The following is an 18,054-nucleotide window of genomic DNA, read 5'->3' as shown; positions in this document are numbered from 1 at the left end:
TAATACTGTTTAACCACTTTCAGACCGGACCATTTTGCTGGCTTAAGACCAGACCACTTTTTGCGATTCGGCACTGCGATGCTTTAACTGACAATTGCGCGGTCATGCGACATGGCTCCCAAACAAAATTGACGTCCTTTTTTCCCCACAAATAGAGCTTTCTTTTGGTGGTATTTGATCACCCCTGCGGTTTTTATTTTTTTGCGCTATAAACAAAAATAGAGCGACAATTTTGAAAAAAAAACACATTACTTTTTGTTATAATAAATATCCCCAAAAATATATAAAAAAAAACATTTTTCCCTCAGTTTAGGCCGATACGTATTCTTCTGCATATTTTTGGTAAAAGAAATCGCAATAAGCAATTGATTGGTTTGCGCAATAGTTATAGCATTTACAAAATAGGGGATAGTTTTGTGGCATTTTTATTCATACTTTTTTGCGACATTATGGCAGACACATCGGACATTTTTGACACATTTTTGGGACCATTTTCATTTATACAGCAATCGCTGCTATACAAATGCAGTGATTCCTGTGTAAATGACACTGGCAGTGAAGGGGTTAACCAGTGGGTGGCAGTGTAGGGGTTAAGTGTTCCTAGGGGTGTGTTACTAACTGTGGGGGCTGGGCTTTGTTTTAGTGAACACTGATCTTTGCTCCAATCACATGGAGCAGAGATCAGCGTCACTTGTTGCTAGGCAGAATGGGGAGATTCTGTTTACAACGGCATCTCCTCGTTCAGCCGCCCCGTGAGACGATCGTGGGTATGCCCGTGGCGATCGAGTCCGCGGGACCCACGACCGGACTCATGGGGGTCCTGACTCGCAATGGCAGGGCGGCATTTAAAACTGGATGTACCTGTACACCAGTATGCCTGCCCATGCCATTTTGCTCACGTACATCGGGAAGTGGTTAAACACGAGTTAGCAAAACTTGCTAAAACAGGGAATAAAGCTATATTGTGAATTCAGCCCTCAGGGGAAACTACAATATAAGCAAGATGCGCTCTCCTTGGACTCATTTAGCTGTGAGTGTAAGTTAATCTCTTGCTAATCAGATCTGTTAATAACCCTGGCTATTCACAGCATAGCAGTACATTTGACTTGCTCAAAATGTAAAGTGTAACCTAGAGCTTCTTGTGATTGTAAATTTATTTTTATTTTTTTAACATAACACACATTTTATACTCACCTGCTCTGTGCAATGCTTCTGCAGAGAGTGGCCTCAAACCTTCTCTTCTGGGGTCCCCCAAGGGCACTCCTGGTCCTGTTCTTTGCATGTACCCATAGGAAACTGCACCCATGTGTGCTCCATCTGATACACACAGTGTGACTCAGCCCTGCCCCCTCACTCCCTCCTCACAGGATTTGATTGACAGTAACAAAAGCCAATGGCTCTCACTAAGTCCAGTGAGGAAAGAGAGAGAGACTAGCGCTGCTGCTCTCAGGCACAGTGCTGGATCAAGATGAGGCTCAGGTAAGTATTTAGTGCAGGGGGAGCTGAACATAGAAGATTTTTTTACCTTAATGCAGATTCAGGTTAAAAAAAAAAACCTTTACAGACATTTTTGATTTATTTGTCTAAACATTTATTAACTGACATACTATTTGACTTGACATTTATTTTGATTAAAATTAAAAAAGAAATGAAATATATCTATGGATAGAGGTACAGTTTTATGAGTCAGCCATTTCATGCAGCACAGCTGAAGTACAGTGTATGTCAATTACCTTAGCCCAGTAATGATATCATCAGAGATATTAATGGATAGAACGATTGCTCATCCTGAATATCCCATTGGAATCGTTTTTTTTTAGCAGCACAGCTACCGACAAGCATGCCTCATAAAAAAACAATTCAACTGGGTTTTCATCATCTATAATTTAAAAGAGCCAAAAATATAATACAAGTAAGTTATTTTTGAAAGCATGAGATGCGTAACCCTGTGAAGGATGGATCACATGGGGCAGAGCCCATTTGGTACACAGTTTTAGATAAATACTGGGACTGCCACTGCTGACTTTTCTTCATACATGATAGCGGACTTACTATTAGGCTTAATATTTGGCTTCAATATTTTGAGACACAGACCTTGAACAAGTATTCAGATCAGGAAAGTCAAGGTAAAGTTGGAAAGTTTCCTTTAACCACTTCCGGACCATCCGCCGCCGTTTTACTGTGGCAGGTTGGCTCTAGGGTTACCTCCTGTCCAGGATTCACCTGGGCAGTCTGGGTTTTGAACCATGTGTCTGGGTTTCAGACTGCATGATACCCGGACACATTTATTCACCCCGAGCTGTGGTTCAGGCCCCATACACACGATCAGAAATTTTGCCAGCAAAAGTCGGGCGTGAGCTTTGGGTCAGAAATTCCGACCGTGTGTATGCTCCATCTGACTTTTCCAGCCAGCAAAAGATTGAGAGCAGGTTTTCTATTTTTCGGTCGGAAAAAGTTACAAATTCCGATGCGCAAAATTCCTACGCGTTGCTCAGAAACAATTTGACGCATGCTCGGAAGCATTGAACTTCACTTTTTTGGTTCGTCGTAGTGTTGTACATCACGTGTTCTTGACGGTTGAAAATTCAGAGAACTTTTATGTGAGCGTGTGTATGCAAGCCAAGCTTGAGCGGAATTCCATCGGAAAAACCATTCAAGTTTTTTCCAACAGAAAATCTGCTTGTATGTACGGAGCATAACTGTCTCGGGCAGAAGGAACATTCTACTACCCCCGCCCCCTCCAAAGAGTCAGGCAATCTGCTGCTTCGACACACAGAGCACTAATCAGAATTAGCCAGATCCTCTGGTCCCTTCCACCTAATTTGTGTGGATAGAGGAATCAGTTTTTTCATTCAGTCCACAAATCATATGTATTGAAACAGTTTTCTTTTTTTTAAATATTGTGCTGAGGTTTATACATGTCTGTGAGAGTCTTATTTGTGGGACAGCATTCTAAGCATATTTTATGAGTAGAAGAATGTTCGGGATTGGCTTGCAGAAAAGGAGGCAACCCTAGTTGGCTCGGGTAGGCAAATCCATGTTATCTTACATCGCTTTTCCTTTTGGCCTTTAGGGCACATGTCCGGAACAGATGTGAGTGCTCGGTAGGCGCGATGACTGCCAAGCACCCATGATTGCTCGTGACAGAGCGAGAACTGGGATCTGTATGTGTAAACACACAAATCCCAATTCTTTCGGGGGAGTAGAGACAGATCATGTGTTCATACTAAGTATGAACACCGATCTCTCTCCTTCCCTAGTCAGTCCCATCCCCCCTATAGTTAGAACAGCTGATCACTGTATAATTGTCAATGGTCCCAAAAATGTGTCAAAAGTGTCCAATTTGTCCGCCGCAATATCGCAGTCCCGATAAAAATTGCAGATTGCTGCCATTACTAGTAAAAAAACAATCATAATAAAAATGCCATAAATCTACCCCCTATTTTGTGGACACTATAACTTTTGCGCAAACCAATCAATATACGCTTATTAGGATTTTTTCTACCAACAATATGTAGAAGAATACATATCAGCCTAAACTGATGAAAAAAAAAAAAATGTGGGATATTATAGCAAAAAGTAAAAGATAGTGTTTTTTTTTCAAAATTATCGTTCTGCTTTTGTTTGATCAAATTCCACCAAAAGAAAGCTCTATTTGTGGGAAAAAAGGACATCAATTTTCTTTGGGTACAGCATCGCACGGCCGCGCAATTTTCGGTTAAAGTGTTGCAGTGATGTATCGCAAAAAATGGCCTGGTCATTGAGCAGCCAAATCTTCCGGAGCTGAAGTGGTTAAAGGACAGCTTCTTATTAAACCCCCCCCCCCCCCCCCCCCCCGTCCCCGTCCAAATCTGTGAGCCACAGACCTAAATACTATGTGATTAAAGGTGGTTGTAAACTTTACATTTTTAACATTTTTAAAATAACAAACATGCTTATACTTACCTGTTCTGTGCAATGGTTTTGCACAGAGCAGCCCGAACCTCCCCCGATGACCCCCACCAATGGCTCCTGCTGCTATCAATCTGTTTAATGAGGAGTCATAGCAGCTGGCAGGGGTTGCCCATTCATTAAGGGCGCACGGGAGCCGCCCCCAAGGGCGCATGGATTGCAATGCGTGGGGGCTGTTTTTTTGAAGCACTGATTCAATATAGGGTGGGCTCAGGTCGAGGAGAGTGCATTCTGATCCCACCCAGGTTTGTTACAACAGCAAATGAATATTCGCTGTTGTAACACTGACCCTTCTCCTGGCCAATCAGGAAGCGGGTTTTGATACTGGTCATCTAATTGGCTGAAAGGACAGGTGACCCTTTTGGATACTTAAGATTGGGAGGGGAGGAGCTGGAAGCCACCATGGAGGAGAGGACAGAGCTGCTGCATCATGCTGCCTGCTGCATGCCACCCGCTGTCAATGGGGTAAGTGCCAGACTGACTGGCAAACAGCGGATGGTGGGTGCCGATCGGGGAGTGGGTGCCGCTCGGGGGGGGTTGATGGGTGGTTGTTTGCTGCCCCCCCAAAAAAAAACACCAGCCGCCACTGTGGCACAGTGGAGCCCTGCATAGGTGGGGGTAAGTGCCGGGCAGAGGGAGGGGTCAGGGACTCAAGCACAGGTTGGCACAGTGGGACACTGGCACATGACTGTGCTGCCCTGACTGTGGCACTGATCATCTCCTGCACCCTCTTCATAGCCTACCCTGACCTTGCCTCTCCTCCATGGCCTTCATGCGCTCCTGAATTGACAAAATTTCACAGATAAAAAAAGAATGCTTGTCGTTGTCGATTCCAGATTCACTTAATACTTTTGTTATGTCAGTGTCCATGTGGTGGGACTATGTGTGCACAGCTAGTAAGTATTTTGTGGCTGAAAATATGACCTGGAGGTTTTTAAGGTTCGTCTGCCATTAAAGTGAATGGTTTCTGCCGCGAACCGCAAGGGCACGTTCGCGGCTCACGTTAGCGAAACGTCCCATCGAAAGTTCGTCCATCACTACTGAGCATGTGCAGAGCAGGGTGAGACCATGCATTACTGGATTTTACACAGTATAGGCACTTATTTTTATTTTTTTTATGTTTTACATAGCTATATCTGAAAAAAAAAGCCAGCCTGAAGGGATCCAGCAGGTCTTAATTTTCTGACTAAAGTTCCACGTTAACATGTCTGTGATGGAGTCAGATGATGACAATTTCCTATAGATGCTTTTCTGTTCAAAAAGTAATAAACTAAAGTAATAATGGTATTTATCTTTTTTACAGCCACTGTTCCACTTTTTTGTTGAATATATAAATAATGCTTTTATTAATATTCTTTACTGATTATTTACAGTTATTGCTGTTTTATTATTTTTAAAAAGCTGTACAATTGCAATATATATGATACTTCCCCTTTAAGTTCTCCCTGTCCATTTTCACTGGCTAAGCATTGCACTGAAAGTATGCCCCCAGCAAACATGTGTCAGTGCGGAGCGCGCCTTATTACAACCTATTAATAATATTACATTGCGCCTTACAAAATATGTTAATCTGTGTCTTAGTCTTCCGAGCTGACTGCTGAACCGTTCACATACAAATAACTCAGGCAGTATTTTAATCCGCAGTATAAAGCCACGGCAGAGTCAGTCTAATCCACCGTACTCGCTGTCACTGGAAAATCATGGAGCATGGTAACTCTTCATCCGCTGAAGATTAACTCGCCAAGCGGAGAGTTCCCTCTGGAATCAAAGCCAGTACAATATTCCTATAAGTACTTGCCGGTCCTCTATACTTCTTATTGCACAATGTATTCTAATATATGTATGGACTGATGAAGCAGCCAATCAACCAGATTTCCTCCTTTAAATTACACGTTGACTATGTTCACTGTTTTCTATGCATTCTTCATTGACATTTTCTCATTTATAATAATTCACCCCTCTACCCACTTTTTTTTAACCTGGTTTGTGGATTGCGCCCTACTCACCCTGCACGCGGGGGTTACCGTTCATTGGATACATGCTCACTAATGCCCGGGATCAGGCGGGGTCACGGTCACGTGAACTGCAAAGTTAAAGCAGAACCCCGACTTAGAAATGAGTCTTACACCTTGTGCAGCTGTGTAGCAACAGGCAGAGTCCTCTAGTGAAACACTCCATCCCTGATTGCTGCATGCCTTGTCTTCAGAATGTATAATTTAGAGGGGACACTGCTGAGCTTGTGTCCCGCTCCATCGGTCCAGCTTACCTCACTCCCAATGACAGAATGGGGTCCCTCCACTCACTAAGGCCCCTTTCACACTGGGGCGGGAGCGGCGGCGGTAAAACTGCGCTATTTTTAGTGCGGCTTTACCGTCATTTTAGCGGCGGTATTCGGCCACTAGTGTTGGCGGTTTTACCCCTCTTCTGGCAGCCGAGAAAGGGTTAATACCACCGCTAAGCGCTGCTGCAGCGCTTAGCGGGGAGAAAATCGCGGCACTGCCCCATTGAGTTCAATGGGAAGGAGCGGTTAAGGAGCTGTGTATACACTGCTCCTTCACCGCTCCAAAGATGCTGCTAGTAGGACTTTTTTTACCATCTTGCCAGCGCACCGCTCCAGTATGAAAGCCCTCGGGGCTATCACACTGGAGACATAGCAGTGGCTGTTTCAGGTTGGTTTGCAGGCGTTATTTTTAGCTCAATAGCGCCTGCAAAATGACCCAGTGTGAGAGGGGTCTAAGCGCAGACCTCATGCATGCACTTAATTAACTCCTTCGACTCACCTGTGCAATGGGGCTAGGTCCATGGGGTGTTCATACCGCAGGTTCACTCCCCATTGCTTTTTTGGTACTGACCTCTAGGGAGGGAGTCAGAGCACCGACCCCCTCACTGCCAGAGAACCTTACAGCCATGCCTGGTACCACTCTTAGCTGTCTGGCTGATATTACATTCCCACCAGTTCATTGTTACACATAGAAGAACTCGGAATAGATAACACTGCAATGAGATAACAAACATGAACTTCTTTATGAACAGATATAATCACAGGAATCCACGGATAAAGTGGTTAACACGTTTCACACAGCTTTGTGCTCAATCATAATGATTAAGCACAAAGCTGTGTGAAACCTGTTAACCACTTTATCCCTGGATTCCTGTGATTTTATCACGTTTGATTTCCCAGTGCAGTCCTGGGAAACCAAACGTGATAAAATCAGTCCCTCTGCGGCTTTCCTGGCTCCTCCTCTTCTCGAGTGCCCCATCGGAAAAACGCCCTCCATCGGGGCACCCGTGCAGCTGCTCTCCTGTATGCTGCTTATGCGATCATTGACACAGACAGCAGGACTCGGCCCCCACATCATTGGATTGGACTGACAGCAATGGGAGTCAATGGCTGCACTGCTATCAATTTATCCAATCAGGACACGAGACGTCAGCTGGAGCTGGTGTGCTTGTTCCCGGTGTGTGAAAGACGGGGTTCCAGTAAGTAAAACAGGAGTACTGGGGGGGTTGCTACACTAAAGGAGGTTTTTCACGTTAATGGATAGAATCCATTAAGGTGATAAACATTAAAGGGTTTACAACCCCTTTAATCCCCCTATCAAATCTAGAGCGGTGATCCCTCTTCCTGCATTCATGGTTACCTATAGCGACTACACACTTCCCACCAACTCCTCTGTGAGTTAACCCTTTGTGGTGGCCTTCTGTTCCTTACTCTTCACATTTGTGCTTTACAGGCCCTGTTCTATTAGATACACCATGTACCTCCATGCTCCCCTTTTGAAAAAATTCAGACCAGGCACAAATCAGTTGAACAGACTTTACTGGACAACTCGGTATTACAGTCCAACAATGCAATACAGTTCATTCCTGACTAACTAGACCCAGGCTATCCATAGCAAATTAAGCTAGCTACTTATTGTACTCTTCAAGGCGAATCTTTTAGGGGCTACATATAAAATGACACAATATACCGACTTCAAACATGTTTCGGCTAATAATAATATATCAATTGTATTGCCCGAAACACTCTGTATACTGTGTCATTTTATATTTAGACAAAAAGATTCACCTTGAAGAATGCACTGAGTGGCCAGCTTCATTTACTATGGATTGTCTGTACTGGAGACTGAATATCCCAGCCAGAGCACTGGTCTCCGGCCCTTGGACCTTGAATACAAAAGTCGAGCTGGGGTATGGTTTTGCTTTCATTAACTAGATCCAGGCTGCCCAGTGCCTACCTTCCCAAAGGTGAGAGTCAATAAGAGGTAGAGTCCTGGCTCAGGAAGTCAAGCCCCTGTACACACGGTCGGACATTCTGCCAACCAAATCCGTTGGATTTTGTCTGACGGATTTTGTCCGAAATTGTTACATACACACAGTCGGACCAAGTTGTCAGAAAATCCGATAATTCAGAACGAGATGAAGTTATTTCGTTACGACGGGACTACGTTCAGGCTGTAGCCAATAGCTTTGGTGCAGGAATTTGATCTGAGCATGCGTGGCACTTTGTCCAATCGGAATTCTCTACACATGATCGGAGTATGTCCGATCGGACCAGTTGGAAAATTGGGTCCGACGGATATTCCGACGGAATCAGTCCGATGCATACCACACACAGTCGGATTATCCGACAACACGGTCCGATAGGACACATCCTGACGGATTCTCCGACTGTGTGTACAAGGGCTTAGTCTAAAGTACATTCTAAATGTTTCTAGTGGCTATTTCATCAAGCTTGGCCTCCCGATTCTTCCCATGCAGGCCCCAGCAAAAAGCCCCCAAACAGAGCCATCCCCCAATTTATTTACTATGCAGGGTGGAAGGCAGAGCCTAGCAATAGCCAGCAAAATGTAGAGAAAGTTTTAACCCTTTCCTACCTAGGCAGCTTGGATAATGAACAATCATCCTGTCTACATACTTATGGTCAATACCGAAATCTCAGATATGAAATATGAACAAAGTAGAAAAGATGTAGCTGGATAGCCGCACTCCAAATGATTCAACTTTATTTCAAAAATGTAATTAAAATCATAGCATAGTTCACACTATAGAGGGATATGCTTTGTTCATATTTCATACAAAGAATTACCGCTCTAAGGTAATGACTTCTCCCAAAACAGCTGTCTCCACAATCCCACAGGGTGCTGGCTCTGTTTGCAACCGGAACTGAAGTAGAAAAGATGTAGCTGGATAGCCGCACTCCAAATTATTCAACTTTATTTCAAAAATGTAATTAAAATGTAATTAAAATCATAGCATCTAGGCTGGCAAACAGACTAACTGCACAGCCGCTGACATGTTTCACACCGAACACGGTGCTTAGTCATAGCTCAGAGCTATGACTAAGCACCGTGTTCGGTGTGAAACATGTCAGCGGCTGTGCAGTTAGTCTGTTTGCCAGCCTAGATGCTATGATTTTAATTACATTTTAATTACATTTTTGAAATAAAGTTGAATAATTTGGAGTGCGGCTATCCAGCTACATCTTTTCTACTTCAGTTCCGGTTGCAAACAGAGCCAGCACCCTGTGGGATTGTGGAGACAGCTGTTTTGGGAGAAGTCATTACCTTAGAGCGGTAATTCTTTGTATGAAATATGAACAAAGCATATCCCTCTATAGTGTGAACTTTTCTCAATTAAGAGCGCTTAGCAGTGGTAGAACTACCAGGGTCGCAAAGGTCGCACTTGCGATCAGGCCCTGGTACCAGCAACTGTATGGGGGCCAACGGGGTTGCTGGCTGCAAGACTCAGAGCTGAGAGAGTTTCTCTCCTACAGCCCAGAGCCTGCACTGACAGTTCTTCCTCCCTTCTCCATTGTATGGATGGGAGAGGAGAGACACAATTAGCTCCTCCCGTAACTCTACCGCTGTGTGCACCATGGGAAGTGTGAAGCCCAGTAACTGAATTATTAAATTCAGCTGCTTAGCTTCACACTTCACTGATGGGCACCGATAGGCAGCACTGATGGACACTGATAGGGGGCATTGATGAGCTGTGATTGGTTGCACTGTTAGGTGGCACTGATAGGCAGCATTGAGGAGCACTGTTAGGTGGCACTGATAGGCAGCACTGATAAGTGGCACTGATGGGCACTGATAGGTGGCATGGATGAGTGCACCATGGGAAGTGTGAAGCCCAGTAGCTGAATGATCAAATTCAGCTGCTTAGCTTAACACTTCACACTTCACCGATGGGCACTGATAGGAAGCACTGATAGACACTGATAGGGGGAATTGATGAGCACAGATAGGTTGCACTGATAAGCATCACTGATGGGCGGCATTAATGAGCACTGATAGGCGGCACTAATGGGCAGCATTAATGAACACTGATAGGTGGCACTGATAGGGAGCACTGAGAAGTGGCACTGATATGCAGCATTGATTAGCACTGATAGGGGGCATTGCTGAGCACTGATAGTCAGCATTGAGGAGCACTGATATGTGGCACTTATGGACATAACTGATGGGCACTGATAGGCGGCATTGATGAGCACTGATAGGTGGAACTAATAGGCCTCACTGATGGGCACTGATAGGCAGCATTAATGAGCATTGTTAGGCAGCACTGATAGACGGCATGGATGAGTACTGATAGGTGTCACCGATAGGCTGCACTGGTTAGCACTGATAGGGGGCACGGATGAGGACTGATAGGTGTCACTGATAGGCAGCACTGATAGGCACTGATCGGCAGCACTGAGGAGCACTGATATGTGGCACTGATGGGCATCACTGTCGGGCACTGATAGGCAGCATTGATGAACACTGATAGGTGGCACTAATATGCCTCACTGATAGGCGGCACTGATGGGCACCGATAGGCAGCATTAATAGGCAGCATTTTGCTTGTACATGATTGGATGATAAAATCAGCAGAGCTTCCCCTGATTTTAGATCTTCCCCTCAGATCTACAGCGACTGCTCTTCCAAGTGCACTTGTAGTGCAAAGTGGATTTGCCTAGTAAATCAACCCCATTGAGTGTTGTATAAAATGTTGCCATCTATTGAAAAATCGTTTAGTAGGGTTGAAGGCTTGAGTTATCATGTCTAATTTTTCTATATGCATCAAGGATTTCAGTTCCTTCTTCACCATAGTTACTTTGGGAGCAATAGGTAATGTCCACGTTTTTAGTATGGCTCTACGCGTCTTCAATAAACATATTGATATACAAGGTGGTATCGTCGTTGATCTTAATGATCCAGATTAGGTGGAAGGGTTGAGATACCCAAAAAGACATATCATAGGATCCTTGGTGATATGAATAGTTGATATAGTATGACTATAAATTTGGATTTGGTCCCAAAAGATGGATATCTCAGAACAGTTACACATTGTGGGGGTTATTTATGAAAGGTAACTCCACTTTGCACTGCAAGTGCACTTGAAAGTGCAGTCGCTGTAAATCTGAGGGGAAGATCTGAAATGAGGGGGAAGCTCTGCTGATTTTATCATCCAATCGTGTGCAAGCTAAAATGCTGATTTTTATTTTCCTTGCATGTCCCCCTCAGATCTACAGCGACTGCACTTACAGTGCTTTTGTAGTGCAAAGTGAATTTGCTTTTAGTAAATAACCTCCGTTGTCAAAAGCTGATGTCACCTTTACTATATACTGAATGGTACACAAAAGGACATTTGTCTACCTCCCTAGGCAAAATAAAATTCAATAACCTCGCTCCTAGTGCCTTACAGTCTATCCTTACTAGTGAAAGGTAAAAATTTCAACAACATTTAAAAAATATAATCCACTGGAATTTCAAGAATAACAAAGATCTTATCTTACTGTTATTGTTAATGGTTCATTTTACTTTATCTTTTTCTAACCTTTTTCCCTTCTTTTTATTTTTATATCTTTTCTTCTGGATGTCCATGTTAAGTACTCTATTTCCTTATGGATTAAAAGTTGTACTTGTACATGAAAGCTAACTACTCATCCACGCTTCCACTATAGGAGAAACATTTAAATCTTAGTCACTTATTTGAAACAATAATATTTATAACAGAATGGGCTATTTGAATAAACCGTGTTTCCCCGAAAATAAGACCTACCCCAAAAATAAGACCTAGCGTTGTTTTCCAGGAGGGCTGCAATATAAGCCCTACCCCGAAAATAAACCCTAATTTAAAATACTTGTAAAATCCTATTACCAACTCAAATTACAGTAGTATATAATGTACAATGTGTGTTTCTGTAATATAAATGTGGAGAAGAGAGCTCCGGCAGGTCACAGAAGTGTAGAGTGGTGCTATAACGAAGGTATTTGGCACAATTATATTACATAAACACACATATTGTACATTATATACTATTGTAATAAAGTGGATTATAGGATTTTACAAGCATTTTAACTCAGTTCACACTGGGGATTCCTGTCTAGCAGGGCGAGAGAAGACAGCACCTTACATGGTAAGACCTACCCCGAAAATAAGCCCTCCTATGTCTTTTGTTGCCAAAATGACTATAAGACCCGGGCTTATTTTCAGGGAAACATGATAATGGTGGTTTGCTACTTGAAGAATTGTGCTATCATTATGGTTAAAGTGGTTGTAAACCTTTACAACACACTTTGACCTACAGGTAAGCCTAGATTAAGGCTTAACTGTAGGTCCAAGAAATATCTCTTAAACCTACATGGTTTAGAAGATATTTACAAAAAGACAGGCACCGCTGTCTACGGTGCATGCGTCGTAGACAGCGGCGCGCAGGCGCACTATCGCCGTTAGCAGCATGCCGTTAGTGGCAGCTCCCGCGTGCATGCACAGGAGTGACGTCATCGCTGCTCCAGCGATGTGAGTGGCTGGAGCAGCGACACCCGGAAGAAGATGGACGCTCCGTGCTACAGGGGACAGCGGTGACATCGCTGGCTCCTGTGTCAGGTAAGTGACACATAATGGGCTACTATGCGATGCATAGTAGCCCATTATGCTTTACCTTTGCAGGGAGACAAAGAAGAAGTAAACCCATCAGGGTTTACTTCCTCTTTAATATTAGCAGTGGGATAAACATAAATCTGTAATTTTACTTTCCCTACAGTACTTATGTTGCTGGTTCTACCTTCTTTTTTTTTTTCCTTATTCTATTTTTGTGTGAATCTCTGAACTGTAAATCTCAATAAAACAAGTTTTTTTTTTAAATGTGCACGTTTAGAAGTAGAAGTAGAAGAGAGAAGACTGCAGATAAACAGGTACAACTTATGTAGAAGGATTTGTTTCATCTGTGTATCACCGGAGGCCAGTCACTTCACTGGGTATATGTAAGGGATTTCAACCACTTTAATTCTAGATTTAAATATTGCAGGAACCTCAGGAGGGAATCAATGCATGCAGGAAAAACTGAAGAATTATTTTTTACATTTTGTTTTACAGTTTTAAAGATTTGAATTTATTTATTCATGTAGAAGCCTATAAGGAATTAATATGAAAAAACCTTAAGGTGATTTTAAATTAAACTGATACACATGGGAATCATCTATAATTTTGTCTTTTCTGGCTGGCTTTCTTTGGCTCTACAAAAATACAGATTTAAAGCTAAATTCCAGGGAAACAGCTAAACCTGTTTTTGTTTTGGTTTGTTTTTTGCTGCAGTTAGGTAACACTTACGGGTCGTGTCCCTCTCTGAGCTTGTGATTGGGTGGTCAAAATTAAGCAGCACACTGATGAGTTATTCTACCTGTCACTCTGCTCTTTCCTCCTATCAGCCTTTTCCTCATTAACACATAAGTACTGCAGCACAACTGACTCGCACCTTCCAAACTCTGCTGTAATGCTTGCTTCAAAAAAAAAAGATGTACAGTGCATCCCTTAACCACTTAAGCCCCGGAAGGATTTACCCCCTTCCTGACCAAGCCCTTTTTTGCGATACGGCACTGCTTTTTTTTAACTGACAATTGCTCAGTCGTGCGAAGTTGTACCGTAACAAAAGGAACTTCTTTTTTTTCTCACAAACAGAGATTTCTTTTGGTGGTATTTGATCACCCCTGCAGTTTTTATTTTTTGCGCTATTAACAAAAAAAGAGCCAACATTTTGGAAAAAAAGCTATATTTTTTACTTTTTGCTATATTATTATTATTATTATTATAATACAGGTGTTATATAGCGCCAACAGTTTGCACAGTGCTTTACAACATGAGGGCAGACATTACAGCTACATTACAATTTGGTACAAGAGGAATCAGAGGGCCCTGCTCGTTAGAGCTTACACTCTAAAAAGGAAGGGGCAATTGATACAAAAGGTAATAGCTGTGGGGAGATGAGCTGATGGAGGAAGTAAAATAGTGTTAGTTAGAAGCAGGATAGGCTTCTTTGAAGAGAAGGGTTTTCAGGGATCGCCTAAAGATAGATAGATTAAGGGACAGTCTGACAGATTGGGGTAGGGAGTTCCAAAGGATGGGAGAAGCTCTGGAGAAATCCTGAAGGTGAGCATGGGAGGTGGTGACAAGGGAGCTAGAGAGCAGGAGGTCTTGGGATGACTGAAGAGAACGTCTTGGTTGGTATTTTGGGACTAGGCTAGTGATGTAGCAAGGGGCAGAGTTATGGATGGCTTTGACCAATGGACAATATAATAAATAATATTCTATAATAAATATCCGCCAAAAATATATAAAAAAACTAATTTCTTCCTCAGTTTAGGCCGATATGTATTCTCCTACATATTTTTGGTAAAAAAAATTGCAATAAGCGTATGTTGATTGGTTTGTGCAAAAGTTATCGCGTCTACAAAATAGGGGACAAAATAGGGGACATGACATTTTTATTATTATTTTTTTTTTTTATTAGTAATGACGCAGTGATGTAGGGGTACGTTGTTTTGTGCACCCATGCCACTTTGCCGACATATATCGGTGTGAGCCGGTCAGCAAGTGGTTAAAGTATTCACAGGGCTTCAATTTTTCCACATTTTATTATGTTACAGCCTTATTCCAAAATTAATTCAATAAATTATTTTTCTCAAAATTCTACAAACAATACCCCATTATGACAATGTGAAAGAAGTTTGTTTGAAATCTTTGCAAATTTATTTAAAAAAAAAAACAACAAAAAAATCACATGTACATAAGTATTTACAGCCTTTGCTCAATACTTTGTTGAAGCATCTTTGGCACCAATTACAGATCTAAGTCTTTTTGAGTATGATGCTACAAGCTTGGTAAACCTATTTTTGGGCAGTTTCTCCCATTCTTCTTTGCAGGACCTCTCAAGCTCCATCAGGTTGGATGGGGAGATTCTGTGCACAGCCATTTTCAGATCTCTTTAGAGATGTTCAGTCGGTGTCATGTCTGGGCTCTGGCCACCGGGCCACTCAAGGACATTCACAGAGTTGCCCCGTAGGCATGCCTTTGTTATCTTGGCTTTGTGCTTAGGGTTGTTGGTCTGTTGAAAGATGAGATTTCGCCCCAGTCTGAGGTCTAGAACACTCTGGAGCAGGTTTTCATCAAGGATGTCTCTGTACATTGCTGCATTCATCTTTCCCTCGATCCTGACTAGTCTCCCAGTTCATCCCCACAGCATGATGCTGCCACCACCATGCTTCACTGTAGGGATGGTATTGGCATGGTATTGTATTGTATTGGTATTGTTGATGATATTGTGATGGTATTGTTGATGAGCGGTGCCTGGCTTCCTCCAGACATGACGCTTACCATTTAGGCCAAAGAGTTCAATCTTTGTTTCATCAGACCAGGGAATTTTGGTTCTCATGGTCTGAGAGTCCTTCAGGTGCCTTTTGGCAAACTCCGGGTGGGCTGTCATGTGCCTTTTACTGAGGAGCGGCTTCCGTCTGGCCACTCTACCATACAGGTCTGATTGGTGGAGTACTACAGAAATGGTTGTTTTTCTGGAAGGTTTTCTTCTCTCACCACAGAGAAATACTGAAACTCTGTCAGAGTGACCATTGGGTTCTTCTATTTACAGATGATGCTCATTGGGACCTTCAATGCTGCAAAAAAAATTCTGTACCCTTCCCCATATTTGTGCCTCAATACAATCCTGTCTCAGGGGTCTACAAACAATTCCTTGTACTTTATGGCTTGGTTTGTGCTCTGACATGCACTGTGGGACCTTATACAGACAGCTGTCGGCCTTTTCAAGGCATGTCCAATCAAATGAATTTACCACAGGTGGACTCCAATCAAGTTGTAGAAATATATTGAGGATGATCAGTGGAAACAGGATGCACCTGAGCTCAATTTTACATGTCACGGCAAAAGCTGTGACTACTTATGTACATGAGATTTTTTTCATTTTTTATTTTTAATAAATTGACAAAGATTTCAAACAAACTTCTTTCACGCTGTCATTATGGGGTATTGTTTGTAGAATTTTGAAAATAATTAATGTAATCCATTTTGGAATAAGGCTGTAACCTAACAAAATGTGGAAAAAGTGAAGTCCTGTGAATACTTTCCGGATGTACTGTAAAAATGAACATACCGCTGCAATAGTTTGTATCTTTCCTATCTACCTGAAGTTTAGCTTTAAGCTGGTCCTTAATATATTCCCATGATTAATGAACAGGACAAAATACCAGCAGGGAACAATATTAGTTACAGCCAGTACCAATATGCATGCCAAATTAGTACCCTATGAGCACACATTACTCTCACAGGGTAATAACGAGCTATTGGCTGAATGTTTTCTTTTTCTGGCACTTCCCCCATTATATACACTATATTGCCAAAAGTATTGGGACGCCTGCCTTTACGCACACATGACCTTTAATAGCACCCAGTCTTAGTCTGTAGGGTTCAATATTGAGTTGGCCCACCCTTTGCAGCTACAACTGCTTAGCTGCAAAGGGTGGGCCAACTCAAAATTGAGCCCTACGGACTAAGACTGGGATGCCATTAAAGTTCATGTGCGTGTAAAGACAGACGGCCTCCCTTTAGTGCTGCAGAAACCAGCCTTATCAAGCTACATTTTCACTATAATAAAATAGATCAAATAGATTTAGCCTTTTTATGGATGGAGTAGAAAGCTCAAAAGCAGAAATCTTACAACCAAAGTCTCTGAAACATATTCCAAGCCAGAAAGTAACTACTGATATCAGTCCAAATTTACATGTCCAAATTATATCCAAGTTTGGATATAATACCTTAATAAAATTTTAAAACACATTATATTTTGGAACAATGTAATGATATGTTTTCTTATTGTATCCGGTTTATCTAACATTAAATTTATTTTCAGAAATTCAAATCATTTGAATAGAAACGTCTTGAGTTAATTTTCCTATACATGTACAATCCCTTTAAAAATGAATGGCATTAGCAAACTTCATATTTCTTTCAATGAATATAAACAGCCTGTATAGTAATGTAATTTAAATAAAACTGTTGCTTGTGTCAGCAGTTCCTCAATAATGCAGATGTATCTTACCTGGTCCAATGCAAAATGATGCGATTACACCAAGAATGCACACTATGCTAATGTATGGTACCCATGATGCACGATCCTGTAAATAAAATATCAGAGGTTTTAATATATTAGCATTTAAAGAACGCATGAAGGATAATTACTGAAGTTACCAAAGTACTGAAAGTGGACCTGAACTCAAAAGGTGAAGATGTTCTATGTTATAGAAAACATGAAATGTAGTAAAAAATGTAAGCAGCCTGCACAGAGTCCTCACTGCAACCTTTGGAACACCATTAACCGCTTCAGCCCCCAGAAGATTTTACCCCCTTCCTGACCAGAGCCCTTTTTGCGATTCGGCACTGCACCGCTTTAACTGACAATTGCGCGATCGTGCGACATTACACCCAAACAAAATTAATGTCCTTTTTTCCCCACAAATAGAGCTTTCTTTTGGTGGTATTTGATCACCTCTGCGGTTTTTATTTTTTGCGCTATAAACAAAAAAAGAGTGACAATTTTGAAAAAAACCCAATATTTTTTACTTTTTGCTATAATAAATATCCCCCAAAAATGTATAAGAAAAACATTTTTTTTCCTCAGTTTAGGCCAATACGTATTCTTCTACATATTTTTGGTAAAAAAAATTGCAATAGGTGTATATTGATTGGTTCGACTCGAACAGCGGGGGTTTGGCTGTTCACCAAATAGCGAAAAATTTGGGGTGTTCGCGGCAAATTTAAAGCCGTGGA

At 42.1% G+C, this 18,054-nt stretch overlaps 1 protein-coding gene across 1 annotated transcript in view; it reads right to left on the bottom strand.

The window, feature by feature from the left end:
• SLC2A9 (solute carrier family 2 member 9) overlaps positions 1–18,054 on the bottom strand; it is a 593,533-nt gene that overhangs the window by 215,254 nt on the left and 360,225 nt on the right. The window contains exon 11 of the mRNA XM_077477785.1: positions 17,327–17,402. Within this exon, the coding sequence (XP_077333911.1) occupies positions 17,327–17,402 (76 nt within the window). The remainder of the gene's footprint in view (positions 1–17,326; positions 17,403–18,054) is intronic.

This window comes from Lithobates pipiens, unplaced genomic scaffold, assembly GCF_037356315.1.
Source record: "Lithobates pipiens isolate NorthernLeopardFrog02 unplaced genomic scaffold, aLitPip1_a1.2 Scaffold_13, whole genome shotgun sequence".
Classification (NCBI taxonomy): domain Eukaryota; kingdom Metazoa; phylum Chordata; class Amphibia; order Anura; family Ranidae; genus Lithobates; species Lithobates pipiens.
Note: the sequence above shows the minus strand (reverse complement) of the source record. Positions and strands in the feature narration are given on the sequence as shown.